This window comes from Polistes fuscatus, unplaced genomic scaffold (assembly GCF_010416935.1).
Source record: "Polistes fuscatus isolate 324 unplaced genomic scaffold, CU_Pfus_HIC Scaffold2, whole genome shotgun sequence".
Classification (NCBI taxonomy): Eukaryota; Metazoa; Arthropoda; class Insecta; order Hymenoptera; family Vespidae; genus Polistes; species Polistes fuscatus.
The window spans coordinates 17,056,438-17,075,224 of NW_025113096.1; the positions used below are offsets into that span (position 1 = coordinate 17,056,438).

At 28.8% G+C, this 18,787-nt stretch overlaps 4 protein-coding genes and 1 non-coding gene across 13 annotated transcripts in view; 2 read left to right on the top strand and 3 right to left on the bottom strand.

Annotated features, from left to right (window-relative positions):
• The first annotated feature begins 310 nt into the window (after positions 1-310).
• LOC122516659 (ribonuclease H1) lies at positions 311-2,487 on the top strand. Of its 2 annotated transcripts, none has more exons than XM_043634640.1 (6): positions 311-552; positions 649-760; positions 1,156-1,243; positions 1,372-1,514; positions 1,603-1,867; positions 1,947-2,487. In XM_043634640.1, the coding sequence occupies exons 1-6, from the start codon at positions 510-512 to the stop codon at positions 2,028-2,030; spliced, it is 735 nt and encodes a 244-aa protein (XP_043490575.1). In that variant the 5' UTR covers positions 311-509; the 3' UTR covers positions 2,031-2,487. The 2 variants fall into 2 exon arrangements, with proteins under 2 accessions (XP_043490575.1, XP_043490574.1); XM_043634639.1 differs by having other exon boundaries at positions 312-552; positions 644-760.
• A 722-nt stretch (positions 2,488-3,209) lies between these two features.
• Positions 3,210-10,693, top strand: LOC122516657 (peroxisomal acyl-coenzyme A oxidase 3-like). 2 transcript variants are annotated; one of them, XM_043634636.1, is made up of 13 exons: positions 3,210-3,317; positions 4,301-4,417; positions 7,426-7,583; positions 7,662-7,790; positions 7,878-8,033; positions 8,103-8,250; positions 8,342-8,632; positions 8,789-8,952; positions 9,056-9,299; positions 9,369-9,602; positions 9,683-9,837; positions 9,914-10,207; positions 10,295-10,693. In XM_043634636.1, the coding sequence occupies exons 3-13, from the start codon at positions 7,449-7,451 to the stop codon at positions 10,385-10,387; spliced, it is 2,043 nt and encodes a 680-aa protein (XP_043490571.1). In that variant the 5' UTR covers positions 3,210-3,317; positions 4,301-4,417; positions 7,426-7,448; the 3' UTR covers positions 10,388-10,693. The 2 variants fall into 2 exon arrangements, with proteins under 2 accessions (XP_043490571.1, XP_043490572.1); XM_043634637.1 differs by lacking the exon at positions 3,210-3,317 and adding an exon at positions 3,572-3,654.
• Positions 3,397-13,860, bottom strand: LOC122516121. The gene is made up of 17 exons (XM_043633690.1): positions 12,975-13,860; positions 12,804-12,913; positions 12,551-12,733; positions 12,262-12,392; positions 11,994-12,174; positions 11,787-11,922; positions 11,544-11,691; positions 11,190-11,466; positions 10,953-11,101; positions 6,008-6,182; positions 5,727-5,875; positions 5,317-5,625; positions 5,120-5,222; positions 4,759-5,045; positions 4,297-4,665; positions 3,825-4,212; positions 3,397-3,725 (listed from the first exon to the last, which is right to left on the bottom strand). The coding sequence occupies exons 1-17, from the start codon at positions 13,036-13,038 to the stop codon at positions 3,462-3,464; spliced, it is 3,423 nt and encodes a 1,140-aa protein (XP_043489625.1). The 5' UTR covers positions 13,039-13,860; the 3' UTR covers positions 3,397-3,461.
• On the bottom strand, positions 7,316-7,387 carry Trnad-guc. The gene has a single exon. It is a non-coding gene; the product is annotated as a tRNA-Asp (tRNA).
• Positions 13,861-14,058: 198 nt separating the features above from the next.
• LOC122516742 (protein kinase C-binding protein 1-like) overlaps positions 14,059-18,787 on the bottom strand; it is a 28,600-nt gene continuing 23,871 nt past the window's right edge. For all 7 annotated transcript variants that reach the window (XM_043634809.1, XM_043634810.1, XM_043634812.1 and 4 more), the window contains 7 exons: positions 17,031-17,535; positions 16,434-16,918; positions 16,084-16,277; positions 15,630-15,934; positions 15,464-15,538; positions 15,201-15,374; positions 14,059-15,084 (listed from right to left, as the gene is read on the bottom strand). In XM_043634809.1, the coding sequence (XP_043490744.1) occupies positions 15,043-15,084; positions 15,201-15,374; positions 15,464-15,538; positions 15,630-15,934; positions 16,084-16,277; positions 16,434-16,918; positions 17,031-17,535 (1,780 nt within the window). In that variant the 3' untranslated portion in view covers positions 14,059-15,042. The remainder of the gene's footprint in view (positions 15,085-15,200; positions 15,375-15,463; positions 15,539-15,629; positions 15,935-16,083; positions 16,278-16,433; positions 16,919-17,030; positions 17,536-18,787) is intronic.

Sequence of the window (18,787 nt, forward strand, 5' to 3'; positions counted from 1 at the left end):
TAATAGATAGTGCTCTAATCCGTATTTATTATTACGAATTATTATTGTTTTTTTTTTCAAATAGTTTGTCTAAACTAACGTGGTACTTTTCATAGTCGCTACTTCCTCTATTTGAACGGTTCATGCGAATTATCTTTAATAAAGATCTTTAAACCTTGTATATTAATGATAAGACAGATACGATTGAGATTCTCCGATAATTATTGTTGAGTTGAATCGAAAGGATCGCAGAAATTTCTTTTAAATTCTTTTTATATTTCTATTGTAAGAATGATAATTTTTCTAACCAATTAGAGAAAGTTATGAGATTTCGTGCATGCGCATTGATCATGTAACAAGACACGAGTTCGTCCTTCGCACAATCAAACTATTATTTCTTTGTTTACAATTGATAAAGAAAACATATTTCCGGTGTTTCTTATATGCAGAAAACATTATTTCAATTCGATTTATGAAATTGAGCATTCTACGTTTTTCAAATTATATTTTCGAAATGCCTGCGTTTTATTATGCTGTTGCCAGAGGCAGAAAACCAGGAATTTATCTTTCTTGGTAAGACTAAACTAAACTTATTAAATTATTTATATAATATATATCTTAAATAGAGAGTTACTTATTTAAACTATTTTATAATTTTTTTAAGGCCAGAATGTGAGCAACAAGTTATGAAATATTCTGGATCTCTATTTAAAAAATTTTCCACTCAAGACGAAGCCGAAAATTTTGTGTGTCGATATTCTTCGAATGCATCGAAAGATGGGTAAGTATTTATGTAAATATTTCCAATGATATTAATTTTATGATACTTTATTAGACTTTCAATGATATATATTGTATTCTGTATTGCATTCTATCATTCATTTTTGAGAGATAGAATAAGATTTTCTATTGTCTTATTAGTTTATTATCTGTATTTATACCAATAAGCATTGCTCTGAGAAAAGTAATTTAACTGTTAAGTTCCAGTAGTTTTTAGAAAAATCATATCGATAAATTCAAAATTTGGAGACTACATATTGATTGCACGTCATGTTTCAATAACATTGGCACTTTCCGACAAAATATCTGAACTATATGATTGTACTGCTTGGGATTTAGATCATTAAAATATAGATTATATGGTAGTTATTGATAATCTTTCTTTTCATCGCCAAGGATTCCAATTGCTGTTGAATGTAAAGTGGAAAGCAAATGTAGATGTTCGTCAACACTGCAATCACAATTGGAACGATCAAAAGCTAAGGTAAGAAAATTAAAAACTGGTCAAGTCTCCAAAGTGGTAAATCTTGATTATTATTCTATAATATAAATTCTATAAATTTTTATGCCTATATAACAAATAAAGTTTACATGCAACTGTTTGTTCTACAGAATTCTGTTAACGTAGAATTACCTCCTACAAGTAGCCAATCCTATACCGATGTATATACAGATGGGGCATGCTCGTTAAATGGTTTTTATGGTGCACGTGCAGGAATTGGTGTTTGGTTTCCAGCCGCTCATCTTAAACATTTGTTGGTTTTGTTATTTATTTCATTACGATCTTAATAAATATTAAAATTACTGCTCGTAATTTAAAGATTTTTTGTTTGATATCTACAGAAATTTATCCCAACCTGTTATTGGTAAAGCAACCAATAATAGGGCAGAGATTCAAGCAGTGACTATGGCAGCTAGACAAGCCAAAAAGGCTGGTATAAAAAAATTAAGAATTTGCACTGATTCCAAATTTCTTATTAATTGTGTAACCAAATGGATGCCCAAGTGGAAAAGAAACGGATGGTTAACTGCATCTAAGGATTCAGTTGTCAACAAAGAAGAACTTTTAGAAATGGAAAGAGAGCTGGAATCTTTACAGATTATATGGGTAAAGTTTATTTACAATATAATATTATTTCCATTATCAAAAGTAACAAATTTTATTGATTATATTTATGATATTACAGAATCATGTTAAAGGACATTCAGGAGTTTATGGCAACGAGATGGCGGATAAATATGCGAGAAAAGGACTTGAATCTTACTATTGATTTTTCAAAAAAAGCCTTATTTTTTCTGTTTATATTTTATTTTTTACGGCATATATCCTTTAATTTTAGTATTAATAAATATACGGTGAGTGTAGAAAATATTCATACACCAATCAATTTTATACAAAGCTTTATGAGATTGTTGTTTATTAACTAATTTTTTATAAACCAGGAACGTAGACATATTCTCCGAAATTTTTAGAATAGGTACGATGTAACAAATAATAATTTGTTTATATAAGTTACAAAATTAACAAAGAAAAGCAAAAAATCGACAGAAATATGAGAGTAATAAGTATTTATATAGTTCTTATTTCGAGCTATTTACAACAGAGGTTATAAGGTAAACACATATGATTGCTTTCTATAAACTATTGATCTCGTCAGTATGTTTGGAAGCATTATCAGCGTTAATAGAGCTTAAAATTTTGTACGATTAATAATTATTGTTGAAAAATAACGATAGAAGAAAGAAAAATTATTATTAATTTGCATAATTAGTGTAAAAGTTTATCAGAAATATTGCGGATTATAAACAAATTTCTATCTACTATATAAAGTATAGGTAATTGATAGGTATAGATTAATAAAGAAGCTGTAAAATAACTTATATATATATATATAAAAAGTAGATGTTTACAAAAAGTTAATTAGTAAACTAGACGAGTTATTAATAGTATGATAAAGCAAAATCCCGAAATAAGTGAAATAAGTTTGCGTAGATTTTTTGTGTTTTCTTGTTAATTTCGTAAATTATATAAGTAAATTATTATTTGTTACATTCTAGAGATTTCGGAGAATATGTTCATGTTTCTTGTTTTTAAAAAATTAGTTAATAAACAACAATTCTACGAAGTTTTATTTCAAATTGGTCAGTGTATGTATTTTTTCACCTACTGTAATTAACCGTTTCTACCAAAAAAAATCATGACAATACAGTAGATTTATATAAAAATGTACTTTCATTTAGACTATGTCATGTGACAGGAATTTTAATTAAACAGTGAATGTTTCTTCTGTAAACAATATTTTAGATTTTTACAATAAAAACTATTTGGCAATTTAAAAATCCCGGCAATTTAACACGCGCGAAGTATTATAATTATTATATATTTTGAACTTTGGATTGTGGACCTCAGACTATATTAGTAATTTGCTTATCAAAACTGTTTTATTTATTAAGCAATGAATTTATTATTTTATATTTTGAAGTGTTAAAATTGTGGTTTCGTATTTAATTCTTTTGTTATAAAGTGAATTAATTTGTTAAATTAACGCTGCGAGAAGGTAAGCATTTAGTAATTTAAATAATATATTGTAAATACAGTTTCATATAAATATTTCTAATCATATGTTTATATATATATATGGTTACTTGTTTTTATTGTAATTAAATTACATAAAGATTATTTTTAATAAACGTATTCATACTTAAGCATAGAATTTATCTAAGTAATATTTATCATATTTAGGATTGTTTAAAACGATATATTTCCAATGTAAAATTTCACATAGTAATGTTATTAAGCTAAAAACATAACCTATACTTAAAGCAACGAGAGCACCATAAAGCTTGTGAAGATCAATCAATGCTTTCTCAGAAATTTTCTCTTGTTGTTTTTCAGTAAGTCGCAATGGATAAATTACGTCACTTAACCATTTATTTACTAAACCAACTTCCATCATACGTCTAACCTAAACAATAAAATATTACCACACATATTATTTATGTATATATATTTAAAAAAACTTAAGTATTCAATGATATAAGATAATTATTAAAATAGTCATTACCCATAAATCAACATATGGCTTTAACGGAGAATTTTTATCCATTCCAAGAGAGATTGGCATATTAATTATACAGTTTTTCATAATATGCAAATTATGTTTTATATCTGACATTCTATTATTTGATGTATTATTTTCTTCTTGCTTTTTTTCCAACGTATATTTTTCTGTATGGATGGATCTCAAGAAAAATTCATTTTCGTAATAACCGAAAGATCCGTTTGCTACTTTTTCTATAGATTCCTTTTCATCTTTTATCAATTGAAATTTATTACCAATCTTTTGACTATCTGAGTCTGAGGATTGTAAAAAGAATTCTTTACTTTCTTCACTCCATCCGCCAATAGAAATGGAACTTCTAGCTAATTGATCCAATGTATCGATAGTGATTCTGTATTTTAAACATAATAAGAATATATGAAATTAAGTTAAATTGTTCTTAGCGATATAATTCTTGTATACATTTTGATTTTACTTAGCCACAGGATTAGCAAGAGTCGCTGTCATACTGGCACGATAGACTACAACAACCAAGATACTGTAAATCCACCACCATCCTATAAGGACTCTCAAAGCCCAAGGATTTGGCAATCGAGGTAATGATACCAAAAGTAGCATACTGTATGTATACAACATGCTATTCTGTGCTTTAGTAAACAAATATATACCCTTCGTCATATGTTTAATCCTTGATTTTTCTATTTTATTAAGCTCATTAGTTTTAACTAATTGTTGTTTAGCATCCTTATAAAGAATTATGTGTTTCTGATAAGATAACGAGAAAAGATGAATAGTTCCTCCTGCTAGTAAAAGAGTAAAAAGAACTGCAATCCATGTGTAGAGTCTAAATATAATGAGAATATTTTAGATTTATTTTTTATTTATGAACAATTTTGTAATCTCTTATTAAAAATTATCCTTTTATTAATGATCGTACTTGAAAGGAAGAATTAAAAGTTTCCATGAATTATCTGTTAAAGATTCGGGAGTTAAGAAAGTAAGACATTCCGTGTTATAAGGAATAGATAGTTCAAAGAATTTTAAAAGATAGGAAGTATAATGGAGATCTCCAATATAAAATGTAGCTTTTCTTGCTACTGCTTCTCCTATAAGACCAGTATACGTTCCATTTTTCTCTAAAGCTCCCCACCTCTCATCGGCTATGTTGTAAGGCATGTAATACTGTGCTTTAAAGTTCATAAATTGGGCTATAACTCGAATTAACTAAAAAAGATAACAAGATAATCTATACAAATCAATATAAAAAATACATAATCTTGTAAGACACTTGTACAGACTTCAAATTCAACGCCCAAGCCTTTAGTACTGTAACTTGGACCGCCTTTATAAAAATTTTGTGATTCTTTTGTTACGGCTGGTATGTGTTCAAAAACTGAAACTCTTTAAAAATAAATAAGATAAAAAAGAAATCATTGTATGAGAAACATTGCAATAATTAATCATTTATATTTTTAATTAATTGACAGTTTCAAACCTTAAAGTTATTCCTTTCAGATTCGAAATCCTTTGTACAAAGTGATCTTTACCATAACGAAATTTTCCATGGTACCACGTATCTAAATACTTCGTTATTACAAACTTTTTTTTTTGACTTGGAAAGTGTACTGTTTCTAAATTAATTATAGGTCGAGCAGATGTATCACCTGAACGGTATTTGTATGGTTTATATTGACGCACAAATATAACGTTAATTATTCTATTCCAAATATAATGCAAATCGGATATGAAAAGTCTATAATCGTGTAATAATAAAAAGAAGCCATGAGTGTTGATTAATTCTTCTCTGGAAAAATAAACATTTTTATTATCTTATTAAATTTCATACAAAGTTATTTTTATACGATATACATAAGTAGTACTAAAAAAAGATCTTCATCGTATCACCTTTCTGCGTATTGCAAAAATTTTGAAACTAACAAGCCATTAGCAACAAGTATAATATATCCATTGCATCCATTTGTTTTACTATGTGCAAGAACTTTATGAATGCTTCGTTTTGTTGAAGAAAACTCTTCGTTACCAAGCAATAAGATCTACATTAAAAATATTATAAATAAAATAATAAATAAATAAATAAAAAAAAATAAATGTTAATACTATTTGATGATCAAATACTGTAGCAAAAGTATGTGTTTAAAAGCAAAATAATATTTTATTATACTCACGTTATATTTTAAAACATTAGAAATTTTCTTGTTGTTATTTATTAATCCATGATAAATACGATCTGTCACAAAAATGTTACAAGTACTACGATTTGTAATTTCTTCTATTAATCGATCGATTACCGGTTTTAAATAGCGCGTATTTTTTTTGCATTTGTCAATTTGCAGATTTCTACTGATTTGTAAGAAGAAAAAAAAAATAATTCTTTTTATATATAAATATATTTAACATATTTAATATTTTTATAATAATACTTAAATTACTTCTTCTGAAATGCCGATGTAAAATTAATATAAAATAAGGTAATGAATATAATTCGAAATAGTATCATGACACGCTTATTTTACTTTCTTTAATTTGACCTTTCTTCGCCTCATTAATTTATAATCTATTCGAATATAAATAATTCAACATTCAATCTATTGATTAATAATGTATTATATTGATGTAAATGAGATGATACATTTTTAAAAGGCAATTGTTATTTTTAACGTATATTCTTTTGTATATGTGCATACATATAAATTACAAAAAAAGACGAAAAAGAAAAAGAAAAAGGAAAATAACAAATTACTTGCATTATTTCATAAAAATTTTTGTTTAACATATCTTTAGTATGTCTTTAGTATACCATTATATTTAACTTATGTATACAATTCAGATTTAACTTTTTCATTAAAAACAAGAATTTTTTTATATATTTATAATGAAAATGGTATATATAGTGCGTCACATTAACAAGGCATGTTATTCTGTGTTTCTTCATGTAAATGGAATAAACTAGTTGTTAGTATCGTCAGTTCGTCGATTACGTCGATTTCGTCTAGTTCAGTCAATTGTATGGAAAAATATAGATAATCAATTTTATATTTACCAATGACAGTAATATATATTTAAGTTATAGTTTTTTTATTTTAAATAATTAATTAATAAGCAATTATTGTAATCAACGACTTAGCCACGTTAGATTACTAGGTCAAGTCAAATCACTAAAAATAAGTAAAATAGATACAGTTAATATAATGGATGGGGGGGAGGGTGATCCGTTTGGAAAAATCAAAACTGTGTGCTGTTATTTTCAGAGAGACAGTAAAACGACGTGTTTTTTTTAGTAGTATTGGATAAGTGTGAGAAGGTGGTGTTTATAAAAAAGTACTCGAAACCGTAAAAAGAAAAGTATACATACACAATAAATAATTATTTATTATATAGGTAAAGTAAATATCAATAAAATATTTGCATACAAATTATATATTTGAATATTTAACTTTAGAAACATTAGGATATGTAATAAAAAAAAAAAAAATCTCCCCGTCGGGGAATCGAACCCCGGTCTCCCGCGTGACAGGCGGGGATACTAACCACTATACTAACGAGGATTATATCATGAAGCTACACTATTTTTGTTTTTTTACAGTTTCAAAAAATTTATACGAAACAATGAGACTAACAAATTTAAAAAATTTAATAAATGATTTACCAAAAGGTCCTTTGGATAAATACAGAAAACTTGCTAGATTTGATTGGAAATTACTTAAAATAAATTTAGTCGGGGAAGAAGGTATAGAATTAGAGGTAAATATAAGTAAAAAACTTTACAGAACTTTACCATCGAGAATGTTAATCGAAAAATAAAAAATGATATATTTGCAGAATAAACTCTGGTCATTTATAAAGGACAATTCTGTATTTAGAAAAAGTAATATTTCCTCTCTGACATTAGATGAAAAACGTAGAATTTGTTCAGCTCAAATTAACGCTCTTTTAGACAATGATATTAATGTAAGTATATTTGTTTGTAAAAATTAAACAAATATTTAATCTTATATCTATTATGATGTGTTACATTGATATAAATCAACATTATAGCCAATTTCCTTGGGAATTTACACAAATTTACTTATTCTATATGATCCGTCAATATTGGTCAAATTAAGTATCATGCATGGTATGGTTCCAAGTGTTATTTTCACTTTAGGTACAAAACGCCATGAAGATCTTCTCACAAAAATCTCCAATCGGGAAGTAGGTAGAAAAGTATACAAATTTAATTTTTCTGTAAAGAAATTTTAACAAGCATTAATAATTTTTCAGTATTTAGGCTGTTTTGCTTTAACTGAAATAGCGCATGGTACAAATGTAAAAGGTATGAGGACTACTGCAACATATGACGTTAATAGAAAAACATTTTGTCTACATTCATCAGATTTTGAAGCTGCAAAGTGTTGGGTTGGTGGTTTAGGTATATGTACATAATATTATTGTTTATTGCGTATTACTATTATGTAATGTATTAATATAATTAATTAATGTTAAATTTTGAAAAATGATAGGACAGACTGCAACACATGCCATTATTTTTGCACAATTGATTACACCCGATGGTGTAAATCACGGTCTTCATTCTTTTGTTGTACCTATACGAGATCCTAAAACCCATTTACCATTCCCTTGTGTAACTGTTGGAGATTTAGGCGAAAAAATTGGACTTAACGGAGTTGATAATGGTTTTGTTATGTTTAACAATTATCACATTCCGCGTACATACTTGTTAAATCGAACAGCCGATGTTACTGAAGATGGACAATATATATCATCCTTTAAAGATAAAAATAAAAGATTTGGTATTTATATAAATATCTCTATAATTGATCTCTATATATATTTATAGAGAGATCAATTATATATATATTATATATTATATATATATTATATATATATTATAAATATATATATCTCTATATATATTTATATTTATATAATCTCTATATATATTTTAGGTGCATCATTTGGTTCATTGTCAGTAGGACGTTTCTTCATTACGGGATTATGTTCGAATTTTTTAAACCTTGCACTAGTTATAGCATTACGATATTGCGCGGTAAGAAAACAATTTGGGCCATCGGAAGATGAAGAGTGGTCTGTAATAGAATATCAATCACAGGTATATTATTTAAACGAATTCAAATATTTCTAATAATTATTATAAAAATAACATATTATAAACACTATTACAGTTAATCACTAATTTATGTTATACATTTCAGCAAGGTAGATTGTTCCCGCTCTTGGCATCGGCATACGCAATACAAATATTTTTCAGAAAATATAGCAAGAAAATGCAAAATTTTCAAATAAAGCTTATGACTGAGGGAAATCGCGAAGAACTTCATTTAGAAAGTATGGAATTGCACGCGTTATCTTGCGCTTTAAAACCATTGTGTTCATGGATTTCACGAGACGCAATTCAGGATTGTAGAGAGGCATGTGGTGGTCATGGATATTTAAAAAGTATGTAGAAACAATTAGCGACGTAAAATAACTAATGTTGCGGTAATAATATCATCGATTTGTCTACAGTGTCACGTTTAGGAGATATACGAGCTGATCATGACGCAAATTGTACTTATGAAGGTGAAAATAATATACTCATTCAACAATCGAGTAACTGGTTATTAAATCAATGGTCTTATATTTTGAATGGACAAACTATTTCATCTCCGCTTGGAACAATAGATTTCTTACAAGATAGTAAAAATATCCTGAAACAAAAATTTAATTGCAAGACAATTGAAGAAACGATGAACATTGAAAGTATGAGAATAGTTGTTATATAAGTTGATCAAATTATTATTTGATTCTTGTTATAACAAAATGTATTCATTTTATTTCAGATTTATTATTTTCATTCAAATGGTTGGTAAGTTATTATTTAGAAAAAACAAATGAACGCGTACAAAGTCTTAAAGAAAATGGGTGTACCGATTTTATGGTGCGGAACAATTCACAATTATTTTATGCGCGAACGTTATCTCTGGTATATGGAGAAGTAAGAAACGATTTTGATTTTCATTTTATAATATACCCTAACTTTGTTCTAATTATTTTCACTATCATTTTTGTAGTACGTTTTACTTAAGACTTTCATCGAATGCATAAAAGAATCAAATTGGAAAAAGGAAGAATATGAGGTACTTAAAAAGTTGTGTTCATTATTTGGTTCAACGATGTTGGAAAAAAGACTAGTAGATTTGTATGCTGGTGGTTATGCATCAGTTGATAGTCACATAGATGATAAATTGCGACAAGGAATTATAATATTGTGCAAAGATTTATTGGTCGATGTCGTGGCTTTAGTTGATGTATTAGCACCACCTGATTACATTATTAATTCACCCCTAGGAATGGCTGATGGAAATGTATGTTTATTATCAACTATTCAATACAACTCATTTATCAAAAATATTTTTTTAATTTGTTATTTAATAATATAAAAATATCAACAGGTATATAAACATATCCAAGAGAAGATTTTTGAAAATAAGGCGAATTTAGAACGTCCTACATGGTGGAAAGAAATAATACAATCAAAATTATGATACAAAATCTCTTTGATATAATTAATTGTCGTTTATTTTTATATTAAATATTTCTTAATTACTCATTGGACGACCTTTATATAGTCGTTAATATATATAACGGTTAATGTATAGTTTGAGCATGTTTTTCATACATTGCCCGGTCAATCTAAAATGTGCTTCAGTTGGCTGTACACATTTTATAGATTGATCAAAACTTTCTGGGCATTTTATAGATTAACCGAGCAATGTATACAATACCTATAGTAATACATTGACCCTAATATATATATTCTTTTTTGATCGTGGGATAGGTATAAAAAAATTGGTATTAAAAATATACTATTATAGTATTTTAAATATTGTTATTTATATTTACTGGTTTTATATATTTATATAACATATTTTTGATCTACAAAATATATGTGAATAAAAACTTTAAAAATGCTAATGCTTATTTATTGAAGTATTTATTATTACATTCTATACATAATGATTTCATATAAAAAAATGATCTTATGTGAGTGAAATAGTTTTATCATAGATGTTTATTTGAGATTTAAGAATTTGCGTTGCATATCAGTCTTATAATTCGGTATGTTTTTTAGAAAGCGAACTATCTGCTTCAGAGAACCATTGATTATATACTTTTATAGGATCAATCTCCCAAAATTTATGAAAAGATATAGGTTCTTGTGAAGCGAGATAAGCAGTAGCATAGTCCACAGGACGAGCCTACATTACATAAAATATGTAATTAATTATAAAAAAAATATTTCTTAAGTTTTAATATGATAGAGATTATCTTAAAAACTACAAATACCTGGTGAAACAAATAAGAATGTGTAAGTTGTATGCCCAGTCTGTGTAAACATATGCCAAAAAGAAACATATCATCTGGTGTACTCGATGATGGACATTTACAAACACCTGAATCTATTATTTGATAAACAAGAGGCGCAGATAGAACAATTCCAGCACCTCCAGTTAAATAATCATATCCAAATGATTCATCTCGTACTTGATAACCATAACGTTCACCAATAGCAATTGGAATTTTGGGATAGTAACATGTTAATAAACCCATTAATCGTACCACACTGTTTTTCATAATCGTAAATGTTCATTAGTCAACGGTAAAAGTGATATGGTATAGTAACATATGATTGCAATATACCTGAAAATAGTATCGTCATCGCTTATGATTAACCAATCAAGATTTTTACTTTTCAATATTTTAGCAACTTCTTTTAAAATATCATAAGTTTTAGCACAGTGTCCTTTTGTGGTATTTGTTACAACATATGCTTCTGATAAGTTTTTATCTATATTGACAAAATATTGTTTATTCTATTCTTCTATATCTATGATTAAAATAAACATTATATTATATTCAAATGAAGAATAAATCAAATTTTACCAGCTTGATCACTGAAATATCCGATATTTACAGCATATTTTGCCCATGTCTTTTTAATAATGGGGATTCTTTTATCGTGATACATAGAACAAGTTTTTACTGCGAAGTATATATTTTGTAAAGAAATTTTTGTGGCCTAAGAAATTACAATTACAATACATATAAATATATTTAATTTATTTGTATAAATATTATTTTTCAACTTACACATGGATGAAAGAATCTAGGGTATGTCGCACAATAGTTGGTAGAAACAACGCATAACTCAGGAACATGAGTTAATTTAACAGGCTTTTTGCTTTTTAAAATATAATCTGCTAATTCGTAAGAAGGGTCAATAGAAAAATCATTGCTGTTATATAATTCAAGAAAAACTTCCTGTGCTATTCTGAAACAAATACATATCAAAAAATTATGTAATTTTGTATAATAAGAATTTTATACTTTATATTTGTTAAAAGAAAGAAAGAAAAACCTATTTAAGAGTTTAGAAGTCAATGCAAATCCGGTAGTAAAATGGGGATATTTAAACTTTTTGTTATGTGTAGCAAAATGATGAATGATAGTAGGTTTAATGTCATACAAAGCGTGTCCAATCCATAATTCCTAGAATATGAATAAATGTTAACACATTAAACATTAAGCTCCTTTTGTTGAAAGTTTAAGGGCAATCTGTAAAAATTGGCATAGTATTTAATATGCATTAAATAAATGTTAAATAAGTTAATAATTTCAATATCCATGAGAGAGAAAATAATACTTACCTGGTTAGAATCAAAGGAAAACAATACAGTTAGCAATTTACTTAGTTCAACAACTGTATTTTCTAAACAAAAGAAATACCATTTTGTGTTTGGATAATTGTTTGATAAATAATTTAATAACGGTATGACTGTCCATGACCCTTTAATATCTAACTGATGAGTTAGTACGATACTTGGTACATTCTAATAAAAAATATACATTATTTATTATTTTACATATCTTATGTAATTTATAAAACTGAAAAATACTTACAGAATCTATATTGCTGGCTTGCTCCTCTATACTTCGTTGTAAAAGTTCAGCCTGTGCGACATGATAACCTTCTCTTTGACTTAAGATTATAATTACTAAATCTTTCGTATCTGAAATTATATGTTTATTATTATTTATAAACAAACAATAAGTATGTAAATACAAATTTACTTAAAGCATTTATAAATACAGATGAAAACATCATTCCAAAAAGAAGAATCAAATTAATTAACATTATATCGGCCAAAAATATATATCTTTGATATATAATATAATTATTTTTGTAATTAAATTTTTATTTATGCGACACCGACGAAAAGAATACAACTTTTTCATGTAACTTTTTTAAAAATGACAACTTTGAAATGTTTTCCTTGCGTCAACTTAACTACCCTCTATAAGAAAAGACTCGAAGTTCTCCAATGAAACGAACCAATCGTAGGATTTAAATTTCGCGCAAATTTTATGAAATATTTCAAACGCAAACGAGTAGTATTTTTAACTAATCTGATGAAATGCAACGACAAATAAACAACAATGATTAATGTATTCTTCAGTTTTATTTATGTAACGATATATATAAAAAATGTTTACTTATAGTGAAAAGATAGGGTAACATACGTACACATATGCTAAGTAAATTTTTTACGATTAAAAACTTTATTTTGGTTTGCTTTGTAATTGGGAAAAATATATGTATAATGTTGTGTACCTGTAGGAACTTTGGGCTATACATTGTCTGGGACCACCATTATCGGGTAACATGCTAGTTAAAAAAAAAAAGAAAGAACAAAAAGAAAAGAAAAAAGACAACGCAAGGTATCTCAATACGTTTCTAACTTAATTACAAAAAGTCTTAAATCTAAGCTAAAGCTAAAGATCTATTAAATCTAAATTTTTATTATATGGTAACAAATGTGGTATAAAATATGGTGTTTGTGATACGTGCGTACCTCGGAACGAAGGAATTAAAGGATACGGTCAAGAACAAATTCCTTCTTTTTTTTCTAATATAGATGCGAAAATGTAATTTTTTTTTTTATATCTACTTAAGAAAAAAAAAAAAAAAAAAAAAAAATAATAATAATAATAATAATATTAATAATAATAATAATAATAATAATAATAATAATAATAATAATAATATTAATAATAATAATAATATAAGGAACGCAATAAAATTATAAAAACATTTTCGATTAGAAGTCCATACATTGAATCGTACCAACATGTAAAGCCGCCCAGGTTAAAAGAATTTGACACATGGCACACGTTTATTAATTGATCTTTTAAAATTCGAGTTTGAACGATCACACACTTGGTAACTTGTATAAAATTATATACAATATTATATCGTAAGCTACACTTTTTCTTTTTTGTGCTCGCTCTCGCTTTCTCTTTCTCTCTCTCTTTCTCTTCCACTCGGTTAATTTTTTTATATCTGTTTATAAACAAATACGTATAACTCTTCTGCGTGTGTTTTTCATTAGAATTTCTTGAAATTATTTTTGAAAACTCTGTCTGGATTAGCGTAAACAGTAAATCGGTATAAATTAGGAAAAACTACTAGTTTTTAAATGGATTAATTAAATTAATAAATTTATTTATCCGTGTATCAATTAATTATAGTTTTGCGGTTATTAATGATTTCATAAAAAGTATTATTTTAAGTGAATATTTAACGTTATACGTAAATCGTTCCATTGAATGCGATTAACTTCTTTAATAACATATCATTTTAAATGCTTGAAGTTTCGATCGAGCAGTAGCGTTATTCTTGCTTTTTTTTACTTCTTATGTTCGCTTATGAAAAATCGACTTTTCATAATCCCAATATTAAATCAAAGGCAATGCAAAGGTTATAGTAAAGCAACGACCCTTAAATTTCGATCTTTGTTATTTCTAAATACGTTTAAGACTTTTCTCTATGCTACATTCCATCATAAATTTGTAGCATGACACATGAAATTTGGCAATCGTTCGTTCGATCTTGAAAATTAAAATTATACTTGTATTTTTACAGATTAAACATACTTAGACACTCTTAAAAATATACAATGTTCTTATAATATTTCTTCCATAATCTTGCTCGTTTAAGAATCAAGTTTTCTCTCTCTCCCTTTTTCATCCTTCATTTCGTTTCTTGACTAGATTCGTTTTTAATTATATAGGTTGTTTTACTTGTGTGTAACTCAAGTAGTAGTTGAATATTCGGGTAAGGTATTTAAACGCGTCTATTTTAGCCGGTACACAACTCAGAGTGCTCGTCCCATGCCGCAACCTGTAAAGAATATTGGAAATAAATTAAATTTAGTTTGATATAAAAAATATACAAATGTATTATAATTTGTAAAGTTTGTTTAGAAGTTAAAGAAGACAAAATGTATATTTTCATACTTGACATTCGCGACTGCAATACCACTGATTACCACAGCCGGCGCATACGAACTGTGCAGCACATTCATGACAACCTTGACAACGTGGTGCATTATCCTCTCTGTTATCCCTTCCACCCGAAGAAATTCGGGTTTCTCTGTCCTCTATGACAGCAGCCTCTTCCTCCACATCCTCCTGTGTTAAAACGATTCCATATTAATAGATTGATATTATTAAATCGATAGAAAACATAATTAACATAGAGATAAAAGTTTTTTTCTTACCACGTGAATTAAATTATTAGAATGAGATTGTATTGCTGTATTGACGACTGGCGTAATAGTTATTTCTGTCCTCGCCTGTAATTTGTATTCATAGATTATTTATTCATTGTCGTTTGCTTTTTTTTAAATTTTATGACGATACAGAATACTCAAGGATATTACGAACCTTGGAAGAAGACAGGAGATCGCTGATAGAAACAGGAGTAGAGCCTTGATACGGTTGCAGAAGGTGGGTTCCAGTACTTTGCTGTGGTAAAGAAACAGTAGGAATGTTCCTTTCCCTTTCAGGAGCTGTGAGTAATCTGGCTAAAGTGGGCGAAAAGGTGGTTGGTCTAGGAGATTGTGATTTAGTCAGAATTCCATGAAGCAATGAACCAGTCGACTGAGTTTGCATAGTTTGCGAAGTCGCTGATGGCGCTACAGGATGCAAAGTTACATCTGGATAATTCTGGGGCGTTTTCACCGGTTCCCCTAAACAATTTTAATTCATTCTAATTTATTCGAGAATATTTTCTTTCGCGTGATCCACATCTTCTTGACAATAATGACATTAATGTGATATTAAATATATGCACGTGTATACGGTTTATGAATCTTTATCTTTTATCTTTTTTATTTACCTTGTTGCTGGCTCATCTTTGCAAATTGAACAAGTACGTCTTTGAAGTTCACGCAATTATTAGGATCATTGGCATTCGAATTGCTTTTACAGGAATCCGTACTAGATGGTCGCGAGTCTACATTGTGCCCAGTTTCGACCATAGCTCCACCCGCGCTCAAACCGACATTCACCGAATTCCTCATTCTCCGACCCCTGACAGTGAAGTGTTATATATAGATACAACGATATACATGCAATATGTATAGATTATAGATAAGACAGTATTATTAATCAATTTACGTCAGACGGTACTATTAATCAACGATGAGAACATTTGTTTTCATTGAACTTATGCAAATATAGAATTACCTTCGTGGAACATGTTCCGGATGTCTTAGCTTGTGATCAGCAATGATAGATCTAACATCAATGATCGTGCCTTGACGACCTTCTCCAATTTGTCTATTTTCAGGACTCATTGCTTCCATTTGTTTTCGACCATTTTCACCAGTTTGTTTAGGTGGCGTCACTTGTCTATGGGACGATGCTTTTGAACTCTTTTCTTTCTTAAATGTCGGCAAATCTTGGGAGCTTTCTTCGGGAATAACATCTTCTTTCGATTCGAAAGAACACTTTTCTTTAGACACGGGCGTCGTGCTATCGCTGCTCTCCCAGTCAGGTCCCAAAGATAGGCTCGCAGGCGGTAATGTTTCTCCCAGCTGTCGGTTTCCTTCCATAAATCCTAAAACCTGTCTCTTCCTTTCAATCCTCAGGTATGCCTCTTCTTTTAGCTTCCTCATACATAATATCTCATTCCACTCCATTTCTTTGGTACGCGCTAGCATATCGAGGGTCTAAAAATCGAAGAATAAGCGTATCATTTTAGACGATCATACGATCATATATCTTTCTCTTCTTATTTTCATAACTTTACTATGATAAATAAATAAATAAATAAATAAATACCTGAACTTCGGAACGCAGCTGATCAGCTTTTGCGGCGAGTTCATCCGGGCTAAGTTTATCGTAGCCAACCGCAAAGGAGATATATTGTTCTCGTTCTCGTTGTTCTAGACAAAACTTTTTAATTGTGGTATTTCCATTAGATGACAACTGTCCCTCCGTTGATTTACGCTTTCTCCCTAAGTTTTCCACTACATCAGATTTGAGAGAACGCGTTGGTGCACGTTCCTTTTGTTGCGAACCATCCGACGAGGATAAAGCTTTTTTCGTAGTTGTTTCAACCAATTCCGAGTCGGCTAAAGGTTCCTTCTTTATCGACGAGGATCGTAAACGATCCGCGGTGGTCGTTGACGCGGCTGCAGTTTCTTCCGGAAGTGCCGCACCATTTTGTTGATTCTGTGGAATTTTCGGCGAAGTTGTCGAAGAATCCTCCTCTCTTGTTTTTTCTGCAGCATCCACCCTCTTCCCGTTTCCACCGGAACCTTCCATTGCGTGCATCTTGTTCAAACTGTAACAACAAGTTCGTAAAATAGATTATTAATTATGAATGGTTAGTATAAATCAAAAACTATTTTTTCTTCTATAATTAAAATCATTTTTGCCATGTATTTAATATAAACTTGGGAGATCATTAGATGTATTTCTAGACAGAAATTGATTAACGTTGTAAATTAACCACTTCACCGCACGAAATTCAAATCAATTAGCTTAATTTTTAAATTTATATTAAATTGTCAATTTGATTTTCAATCATTTTTACATTCATGCATATTTTTTTTAGAAGAGATTCGAATATACATTCTCTTCTAATATTTTCGATACAAGGTCGTATTTAATGGATGTGCAAATCCTGGGGTAGTACAGAGAACCCGCGCCATTGAGGATCTCGCAAAACGCAGAAAATTAAAAAAAGGGTGTTAAAAACACACATTTATTTTGTAACTAATTCTTTTCCTTTATTTATTTTAAACGATGTTAAAGAGCATGCTTGTTTATTTATGCGTACAAATATTTGTCACATATTTAATTTCATTTATTAATTAACAAGATAATTTTCCATTGAAAATTTTTATAAATTTTATAAACGAACATTGATTTATTGACGGTGAAAAAGAGTCGATAAAATAGTTTAACGTAGAAATAGAAGAAAAGGAAAAGTAGTCGTTTAAGTTAGTTGGGTAAGGAGCAACGACTTTGAACATCATTTACTCGAGCGTGGAAGAGTAAAACCGGCGCATTTGATAGTGGACGAAAAGAGACAGGCGCAACGTGTGGCTAGAAGAGGGCTGAATAGTGGGTGAGGTAGGAGAAGATTAAGAAGTGGGAGTTGGAGTTGTAAGAGAAGGGATATCGTTCTATGAGAGAGTGAGAAAGAAATAGTAGGAGGGAGAGAGACGAGTTCGTTGCACTCCCTTGCGTTCACTGCACTTTATAGACGCGGATATAGGTTTCGCGGTACCAATTCTGAAAAGCCGTGCGATTCTCCTCCTCCCTCTGCTTCTACTAAGCTAATTCAATCCTTGCCAATCTTATAATCTTTTTCTCCTTATTCTTTCTTTCGAAAAATCCTTAATTAAATCTCTAAAACTCCATTAGAACGATTTTAACGAACACTTATGACTCATATTTTCTTTTATAAATTTAAATTGCCGTGATTTTAGAGTCAGTTTATGGAACCTAATTTGTTGTACATATGACAGAGGGAAAACAGGTTTTTCTTTTTCTACTATTTAATAGTAATGTTGTCTAGTCATGCTTTG